Source organism: Furipterus horrens, unplaced genomic scaffold (assembly GCF_987537825.1).
Source record: "Furipterus horrens unplaced genomic scaffold, mFurHor1.1.pri manual_scaffold_1, whole genome shotgun sequence".
NCBI lineage: Eukaryota > Metazoa > Chordata > Mammalia > Chiroptera > Furipteridae > Furipterus > Furipterus horrens.
In genome coordinates, this window is record NW_028327171.1 from 214,575,079 (window position 1) to 214,583,075 (window position 7,997).

The 7,997-nt window shown below is 44.9% G+C and overlaps 1 protein-coding gene across 1 annotated transcript; it reads left to right on the top strand.

Annotated features, from left to right (window-relative positions):
• Window positions 1–1,924: 1,924 nt before the first annotated feature.
• On the top strand, window positions 1,925–3,123 carry LOC150022817 (UDP-glucuronosyltransferase 1A9-like). The gene has a single exon (XM_090269495.1). The coding sequence runs from the start codon at window positions 2,090–2,092 to the stop codon at window positions 3,014–3,016; it is 927 nt and encodes a 308-aa protein (XP_090125621.1). The 5' UTR covers window positions 1,925–2,089; the 3' UTR covers window positions 3,017–3,123.
• Window positions 3,124–7,997: the final 4,874 nt, after the last annotated feature.

Genomic DNA, 7,997 nt, shown 5'->3' on the forward strand with positions numbered 1-7,997 from the left:
TCATATTGGGATGGGGTCCACCCTACTCCAGTATGGCCTCGTCTTAGCTAATGACATGTGCCATGACCCTATTTCCAAGTAAAGTCATATCCTGAGGTTCTGGGCGTAGCCCTTCATTATACCTTTTTTTTTTTTTATGGGAGGGAAGGGACACAGTTGGACTCACAACAACCTCCAAAATGTTCCTTGTGTCCAGCTGTAATCCTTCCAGCTTCACCCTTCCCTGCACTGTGCCCCCACCTCCACCGGCCTCCCCAGCACCCAGCACTGATCTGCTTTTTGTCACTAGGGATTAGTTTGCATTTTCTAGACTTCTGTATAAATGGGATCACACAGTGTGGACTCTCTGGCATATCTTATTCTGCAGAGCTATTTTGAAATTCGTCCTTGCTGTTCTTTTTTTCATTGCAGAGAAGTATCCATTGTATGGGTAAAACCTAACGTGTTTATCCGTTCGCCTGTGGATGGGTATTTGTGCTATCTCCGGTTTTCCGTTTTACAAAATCAGTTGCTGTGAATGTTCACAGACAAGGGTCTGTATGGAAGCGCTCTGTGTTCGTCCACGTGGCCGTCCGTTAGGTGTGGCCACAAGAGGGGACATTGGAGAGGCTCAGGAAGACAAAGTTTATTAGTCACAGGTCCTTGAGACACAGGGGGTCACACGCCATGCGGGGCCACAAGGGCAGCGCCAGGGTTGGTCAGGACGCAGAAGGAGCAGGAGCCAAGGGGCCGCCTCGGCCAGGACCTTCCCTGGGGTTTTGTGGGAGGTGAGGCAGGGCAGGCCATCCGGGCAGGACTGGCTAGTTAGGGGGCTTTAGCAGGCTTTCCGCAATAGGGGGGTCGCCTGCTTGCTTGGTCCCCGGCTCTGGGTTGGTCAAGGCTGAGGAATATGGTCCCCACTGGCTCCAGATCGCTTAGCTGGCCTGTCAGAGGCGTGCGTGTGCTGGGCTCCGTGCTGGGCTCCGTGCTGGGCACTGTGCGGGCCTCTCTCCCACCGGGTAGCCAGGTGTGTGATAGGGGCACGGTCACCTGTGTACCCCACTGCCCGGCCACGGGTCAGTCCCCCAGCAGCACACGAGGGGTCCCGCTCCTCCACATGCGCACTGACATTTGGTATGATTCATTGTTTTTATCGTTAGCCGTCTAATGGGTGTGCAAACTAACATGTGTTTGAATTTGATTTCCTTTTTGGCTTATGACATCGAGCATCTTTTTGTGTGTCTGCCACCTCTTTGTTGGTGTTGGGTTTTTTTCTGGTAAAATACTCAAATCATTGCTGATTTTTAAAAAGTCTTTGTTTTTATTTTCACATTATTGAATTTTGAGAATTCTTTATATATTGTAGAAATAAGGGATGCACCACAAACATCTTCTCTTAATCTATGGATTGTTTTTAAATAAAAATTTAGTTTTAGAATAGGATCAGATTCATGACAAGATTGCAAACAACAGTTTAAATTGTTCCATGGACCTGCAAAGTGGGGCGGCCAATCCCGGCTCACCGTTTCGGAGGCCTTGGGAGGTTCAGAAGTGGACTGAGACCCGCGGGGGGGCAGGCACCGCAGAGAGCCCCGTGCAACGGGGCGCCCAGCCAGTGAGGAGCCAGCGGTCAGGGGCCTCCCGTCCGTCCCTGGGACCGATGTCAGTCTTGTTCTGGGCAAAGAGACTTCAGAGTTGGAGGATAACATCCAAATTTTCCTTTGGGGCACATTTCCTTTGGGGCATATTCCAAAAAAACAGCTTTATTGGCATTTACTTTTCTTTTTTATCTTTATGAGTACTCAGGGTCCAAAAATCATTGCTTAATAATTCTCTTTGCAAACTGACATTGCAGTGCATGGCACAATCTGCCCAGGCAAAGATCAAGACTGTTCTTATCTGGGAAAAAAAAAAGCAGGAAAACGCAGATCATTCACTATGTTCTTATGAGCAAATCATTGGCAATGCGTGTGTGTGTGCGTGTTTATTAATATATTAATACACACCCTCCTCCGGGTCAGGCTTTGTGCCTGTACCTCTTCTGCTGACAGTTCCTGTCACACCAGCTTTGGATCCAGGCAGCCGGGTGGCTCCGGGCTGCCGCTCTCCAATGGCTCCTGCGGTGCTGACCGGTCTCCTTCCTCTGTGCGTGTGTCTCCTGCTGGCGCCTGGCTGTGCCCGGGCAGGCAAGCTGCTGGTGGTACCCATGGATGGGAGCCACTGGTTTACCATGCGTCCCGTGGTGGAGAAGCTGGCCCTCAGAGGGCACGAAGTGGTCGTGGTTCGGCCGGATGTGAACTGGCGCCTGGGCGAGTCACCCGGTTACACAGTGAAGACGTATTCCACCCCTTACACGCTGGACGACCTGAATCACGAGTTCCGGACTTTCGCTGACTCTCAGTGGAAAACGCGAGACCGAGGTGTGGTTAATTTGATAATGAATCCGTCCAACAGTCTTTTTGACTACTTTTTTTCATTATGTAGGAGTTTGTTTAACGACACAAAATTAGTGAAATACATAGAAGATAGTTCTTTTGATGCAGTGTTTCTAGATCCTTTTGATATGTGTGGATTAACTGTAGCCAAATATTTTTCACTCCCGTCTGTGGTCTTCACCAGGGGGGTATTCTGCCACTATCTCGAAGAAGGTGCTCAGTGCCCCTTGCCCCTCTCTTATGTCCCCAGACTTCTCTTGGGGTTCTCGGACGCCATGACCTTCAGGGAGAGGGTGCGGAATTACATCGCCCACTTGGAGGAACGTTTATTTTGTGGCTCTTTTCTCAAAACTGGTTTAGAAGTTGCCTCTGAGATTCTCCAGACCACTGTCACGCCATATGACCTTTTCAACCAAGTATCCATTTGGCTGTTACGAAGTGACTTTATTTTGGACTATCCCAGACCTGTGATGCCCAACATGATCTTCATCGGGGGCATCAACTGCTTCCCGGCAAAGCCATTGTCACAGGTGAGTTGCCTGTCCTTCGGCAGGGTCACGGTCATCGGGCTGGGATGTGAAAGAAAACAGATTCCTTACTGAGCCTGACTTGGAATTTGCATTAGTTACATTTGGAATTCCTTCCTGGTTCAGTGAATTACTTTGTATCCATTCATTTAATTGTGTGTTAGCAAATTTTATGAAGCTGTCCCCTTTGATACTCATTTGTATGCATTTAAGATCATTGTATTCAGTTTCCAGGCTGCATTTTTAAACGTTGTCTTAGAAAAAAGTATTGAAAACCACTATAAGAAATGAAACTTTTCTTTTGTTATCCCAGTGCTACTCCAATAGGAAAATGCTCTTAGTGGTTCTGTGTACATCTCTTCCAATTTTTCTGAAGTTGTTTTACATATATACACATATAGCTAATGGAGAGTCTCACACTCATTTTATGAAAATGAAATCTGGTATCGGACTGGACATAGGATCCTTTATCTTCCTTTTTTCACTTGCTGATAAATCATGGACATTTTACAGCCAATACACACAAATGTCTGACATTCTTTTTAAGAGTTGCATAAAATTCTTCACTTTGGATTCACTGTAGTTTGTTCAACTAATATCGACAGATGGTTCATCTTTAAAAAAAATTTTTAAGACTGTATTAATCATTTAAAATAAGCTCTTTACATTTATATATTTCCATATTCTTGCTCTTGTTGCAGTAGGCCAGAGTCCCGAAGGGTAAGATTGCTAGCGCTCATGCTATGTCCATATTACAGTTGAGAGTTCTAGTGTTTCCGTGCCACCTCCAGCTTCAGATGTGCTCAAACTTTTAAAATTTTGGCCAAAAGAATTCTACATAGATGTTTCAGTGTTCACAGATTACTGGCCGTTGGCATCTCATCTTTTCTGAATCATGGATCACATTCTTTAGTAATCTTCTGTAAGGTAATTTGTTTTTTGTATCATAATTGAGTATTAGGAATGTTAAATCTGAGCTTTTTATTTATGCTGCAAATCTTTTTTCCTGGGCTATTCTTCCTCTTTGTCAGACAGGGTTTTTGTATTTGTATAGTTAGTCTTGTTAACTTTTACTTTAATGGTTTCTGTATTTTGTTTAGGTTTTTCCAAGCATAGGATATATAAACATATTTTCCATGCTGTGTCTTAATGTTTTTAATTCCTCCAATATTAATAGTTTTATTTTTTACAATGCGATTTTTACATAGAATAAGGATCTGCTTTATTATTTTTCTAAATGGAGAGTCCATTGCCCTATCATATGTCTATAAAAAGCTTCATTGAATTGAAATGCATCTTTCTCATATTTAAAACTTACGTATTTATTTGCATCTGCTTTTGAGCTTACAGTTTTGTTCCACTGATTTATTTATCTACTTATGCACCAGCATCATATTTTGATTATAGTAGTAAGTTTTGATATCTGGTAGGAGAAACTTCATACTCACTTTCTTTTTTCTGATAAGCATGCAATTTCGAACATACTCTAAAGGACTGTATTTTTTATGCTTTATGGTTTTGACATATTTTATATCTTTTTGTTTGTGTATCTTCTAATTACTCCTTCTCGTGATTGTTAAGTTTTCTGTTTTTGTCTTTTGACCTTCATAGTAGTCTTTAAATAGCTGATGTTTTGTGTTTATTAAATATGTGTTAATGTAAGTCTTTTTCTTTTACATACTATCTTTTTTCTGATTATGGCTTTTGCGGATGATGAACTCCTTTAGCTTTTGCTCATCTGGGAAACTCTTGTCCTTCAATTCTGAATTATAACCTTGTTGAGTAGAATATTCTAGGTTGTACTTTCCTTTCTTCCAACACTCTAAATATGTCTTTCCACTGCCTTCTGGCCAGAAAGTTGCTGCTGAAAAGTGAGCTGATACCCTTATGGGGTTCTCCTTGTCTGTGACTAGTTGTTTTACTCTTGCTACCTTCAAAACAACCTACCTTTAACCTTTGCCATTTTTATCACAATACGTCTTGGTGTGAGTCTTGGGACTCCTCTTGTTGGGAACTTACTCTGATTCTTAGTCCTGTGTGTCTGTTTCCTTTCCCAGGTTAGGAGAGTTTCTGGCAATTATTTCATGAAATAAACTTTCTATATTTTTCTCTCTCTTCTTCTTCCCATATCTGTATCACGTAAATGTTGGCATGCTTGATGCTTCCCAGAGGTCCCTTAAGCTGTCTTCATTTTTTTTAAATTCTTTTTTCTTTTTGCTGTTCTAATTGGTCGATGGCCACTTATTTGTGTTCTAGTCCTGGATTTGTTTTCCTGTATTATTTAATCTGCTGTTTATTCCTTCTGGTGTATTTTTGTTTTTGTTATTATATTTTAAGCTCTGCTCGGCTCTTTATTATGGTTAATTCTTAGTTGAAGTTCTCCCTTAAATCTTTTAGTCTACCATTTCTTTGAATTTCTCATCAGGCAAATCACTTACTCTGTTTTGTTCTTTGGTGTGAATTTTTCTTGTTCCTTCCTTTGAGATATGCTCCTCAGTCTTCTCATTTCATTTGACTTTCCATGCTTGTTTGTATGAATTAAAGAAAATATCTATCTCTCTTAGTCTTGAAAAAGTGGCCTTGTGTAGAAGAGACCTCCGTGTGGGCTGTGTGACCTGGGTGGTTTTAACAGTCTGGTTGTTGCTGGGCAGAGTCTTGTGGCACTTTGGGTGCTGGCTTGCCAGGCTGGAGCGGCCCGGGCAGGGAGACCCGGTGTGTGTCACGGTGCCCTGTCCATTCTGCTTCCTTCCTCTGTTCAGAGCTGCGGTGGGCTCTGGGCTGTGTAGCTGGGGGATGCAGCAGCAGCTGTGCTGGCGGCCCAGCTCACACGGGTACAGCTTCCGCCGCCCCGTGGGTCCCAGCGAATTCCTGCGTGTTCTGGAGAATTCCGGCACGTACAGTTCCCCAGCCTTCTGTAGAGGGTCAGTCTCTCATTTGTCAGGCAGTAGCTGTTCAATCAATCCTTCGTTGGTTCTAAAAGAAACTGCTTTATATAAAGATGTATATTTCAGGGTCCCCCCATGAGGCAGCCATCCTGGGACTCCCCTTTTACTTTTCAAATGTGTCTATTAGTAAATTTTCAGTGAACGTGGCTTGTACTATATTCCTCAGGGACGGCACTGAGAAAGGTGGCTGTGCCCGGGCTTTTCCGGCCGACAGGTCGGAGTCTTCATTGCTGCTATGAGGCAGAGGACAGGGAGGGGACAGGGAGGGGCCGGGGTGCTAGGGGGATGAGGTAATTTGAGTCAAGGGAGTGGAGAGCCGCATGTGAGTTTACCCTAAAGCCCAACCTCAAGGTCGCTGATTAGGGCCTGGGTGGAACTTCCTCTTCCAGCGTCCAGCCCTGGGGCTCTCGAGCAGGGCCTTCCTGCCCACAGAAGAACGACGCCCACCCAGAGGCCCTCCCCAGGGGAAAATTCCACAGAGATTTCACACAGATCTGTGGGCCCCACTCCAGCAACCAGCAGTTATCTGGGCACAACTCCTTCTAGGCTCTTGATTACTTTTGCGAAAATTGGGACTTTGACCCAAGTGGTTGACCTAAAGTAAAACTCATGACCCTGGCCTGAAAGGCGTGCATTTCATGTGGCATTGCCTGTTTCCTGCTCTGTGCTGTCACTTACTCTGTTTCTTATACAACCTGTACCCCGTTCCATAAACAAGAGTCTTTCAAACTGAAGGTCGTGTGTTATGAGTGGGTTATCAAATTTATTGTAATCATTACTTAAGAAGACAGAGTAAAATGGAAAAGGAAGAGAACTGCCTTGACTTGGATCAAAAATATCTCAGTACTGTGAATAACGGTAGTCATGTGGAACTTCTGTTACAGGCGTATAGATCCATACTTGCCGGCTGAATTTCCGTGGTACATGTCAGTTATTACTGTGGGTCTTGATCCGAAGTATTTGAGAGTCATTGTCTTCAGCCCCGTGCTGACCTTGTGCCAGCCTGCACAACACACTTAGGCAGCGGTCACCTGAGGCGGGAGGATGAAACAGTATCTTTAAATACTAAAATAAGAGAGCAGAACTTGTATTGATGTGTGTTACTTAACTAAAGTGCACCAGCATCATTGAGGTAAATTGCAGATGACAAAGTGCATGCATCAGACACAGAATTTCCTAAGGTTTTATCAGTGTAGACCCCAGTGAAGTCATCACTAGAGTCCAGGTCATGATTGCTCCTGCGCGACTTTCCTGTGGCTGCTTTAACAAAGGACGATACAGTGGGGGCTTGAAAGCCCAGAACAACAACGGCTCACAGGTCTGGGGGTCGGAAGTCTGACACCAGGTGCCGCAGGGCCTCGCTCCCTCTGAACACTGAAGGGGTGTCCTGTCTGCCTCTTCTTAGCTTCTGGTGGGTCCTGGGCTCCCGCTGCCTCCAGTCCCTCTGATCACGAGGCCTTGTCCCGTGTGCTCCTGCCTTCATGTGGCCGTCTTGCTGGAAGGACACGGCTCATATTGGGATGGGGTCCACCCTACTCCAGTATGGCTTCGTCTTAGCTAATGACATGTGCCATGACCCTATTTCCAAGTAAAGTCATATCCTGAGGTTCTGGGCGTAGCCCTTCATTATACCTTTTTTTTTTTATGGGAGGGAAGGGACACAGTTGGACTCATAACAACCCCTCCAAAACGTTCCCTGGGCCCAGCTGTAATCCTTCCAGCTTCACCCTTCCCTGCACTGTGCCCCCACCTCCACCAGCCTCCCCAGCACCCAGCACTGATCTGCTTTTTGTCACTAGGGATTAGTTTGCATTTTCTAGACTTCTGTATAAATGGGATCACACAGTGTGGACTCTCTGGCATATCTTATTCTGCAGAGCTATTTTGAAATTCGTCCTTGCTGTTCTTTTTTCATTGCAGAGAAGAGAAGTATCCATTGTATGGGTAAAACCTAACGTGTTTATCCGTTCGCCTGTGGATGGGTATTTGTGCTGTCTCCGGTTTTCCGTTTTACAAATTCAGTTGCTGTGAACATTCACAGACAAGGGTCTGTATGGAAGCGCTCTGTGTTCGTCCATGTGGCCGTCCGTTAGGTGTGGCCACAAGAGGGG